The sequence below is a fragment of the Halyomorpha halys genome, unplaced genomic scaffold (genome assembly GCF_000696795.3).
Source record: "Halyomorpha halys isolate HHAL.00 unplaced genomic scaffold, Hhal_1.1 Scaffold652.1, whole genome shotgun sequence".
NCBI lineage: Eukaryota > Metazoa > Arthropoda > Insecta > Hemiptera > Pentatomidae > Halyomorpha > Halyomorpha halys.
The window spans coordinates 6,212-7,697 of record NW_027110397.1 but is presented as its reverse complement, the minus strand read 5'-3'; the positions used below and the strand labels follow the sequence as shown (position 1 = coordinate 7,697).

The window sequence follows — 1,486 nt, the reverse complement described above, 5'->3', positions numbered from 1 at the left end:
CATAAAACCTATTTATTTGTTCTAACTACTTTATTAATTAAGAACTTTCTTTTTAGGAAGTCTGGTAAGTCAATTACAATAATTTTTTTGAGGTTGAAAATTTGCTATTTGAATACATTTTATTTTAAATATGTTTCGGGACCACGGTCCCATATTGATGTACTTTAATAACCTACAGACAATAATAATTCACTATAATAACGATCCTAATCCATGTATATTGTCCCAGATTCATGTACTTTAATGAACCTACAAACAATAATAATTCATTATAATAACAATCCTCATCCATGTGTATTTATGTAAATACATAGCCGCCGAAACGTTGTGCAGCATAAGATTATTTAAAATAAAATATATTCAAATTGGAAGTTTTCAACCTCAAAAAAATGATTGTAATTTATTAAGTAAATGTAAACATTAAGATTACATTAAATCTTTAAACTACAAACTAAAGGACAAAATGAATAAAAAAGGTTCTTTTTTTGCAAGGAATGGATTCCTTGGATTCCATTGACGGAAGATATCCCTTTCCTATCCGAAACGGAAACGGATACCAAATTTACAATGAAATTTAAAATATTAATAATTTAAAAACTTATCATACAAATTTTGCGACAGCCAGAATTGACAGTTAAAAACGCTTAAGTATCTCAAACTTCTGTTAATTACTATATCAGTAAATGTTTCCTCGATTCAAATACCATATAGAGAGTTTATTTGAAAATAAACTAAAGTAATATTATTTTAAATCAATAATTTATTTCGTTTTTGTTATGAGCTGTTGAAGTGAATTCTTGCCTGAACGCGATGTTGGAGCTTATTTGTTTTATCTTAATGATGCCTGAATTGAAAAAGGTAAATTTTTTAGTAATTCACTTCTATTTTATAAACCAAAGGATTACGTCATCAGGGCTTCACTACGGGTAGAGTATCCAGTGTCCGAGGCAGGATGTGGAAACCACGATGGACACCACCATGGACACCACGATGGACACCACCATGGACATCACGATGGACACCACCATGGACACCACGATGGACACCACCATGGACACCACCGTGGACATCACGATGGACACCACCATGGACACCACGATGGACACCACCATGGTCCCCAACTAATACTAAGGAGATAGTATATGAAAGGAGATAGTGATTAAATACAAAATTTGCTCTTAAGTAGTAGAAAAGCCTAAAAGAGAAACAAAAAAGCCTATCTACTTAGCAATGAGTATTTTCTTTTAATTGATACTATCATACCTAGTTTAATTGATATTCCCTATCATACCTAGTTTAATTGATACTATCATACCTAGTTGTTGTTGTTGTCTGGGGCTTAAGGGCGTAAAACCCTGTTGTCATCAACGCCCATAGTATCATACCTAGTTTAATTGATACTCACTATCATACCTAGTTTAATTGATACTATCATACCTAGTTTAATTGATAATCACTATCATACTTAGTGTAATTGATACTCACT

The 1,486-nt window shown here is 32.0% G+C and overlaps 1 protein-coding gene across 1 annotated transcript in view; it reads right to left on the bottom strand.

Annotated features, from left to right (window-relative positions):
* Positions 1-909: 909 nt before the first annotated feature.
* LOC136796047 (secreted effector protein PipB2-like) overlaps positions 910-1,486 on the bottom strand; it is a gene marked incomplete at its 5' end in the record, with an annotated part of 6,736 nt that continues 6,159 nt past the window's right edge. The window contains one exon of the mRNA XM_067048553.1: positions 910-1,127. Coding sequence (XP_066904654.1) covers positions 910-1,127 — 218 coding nt within the window. The remainder of the gene's footprint in view (positions 1,128-1,486) is intronic.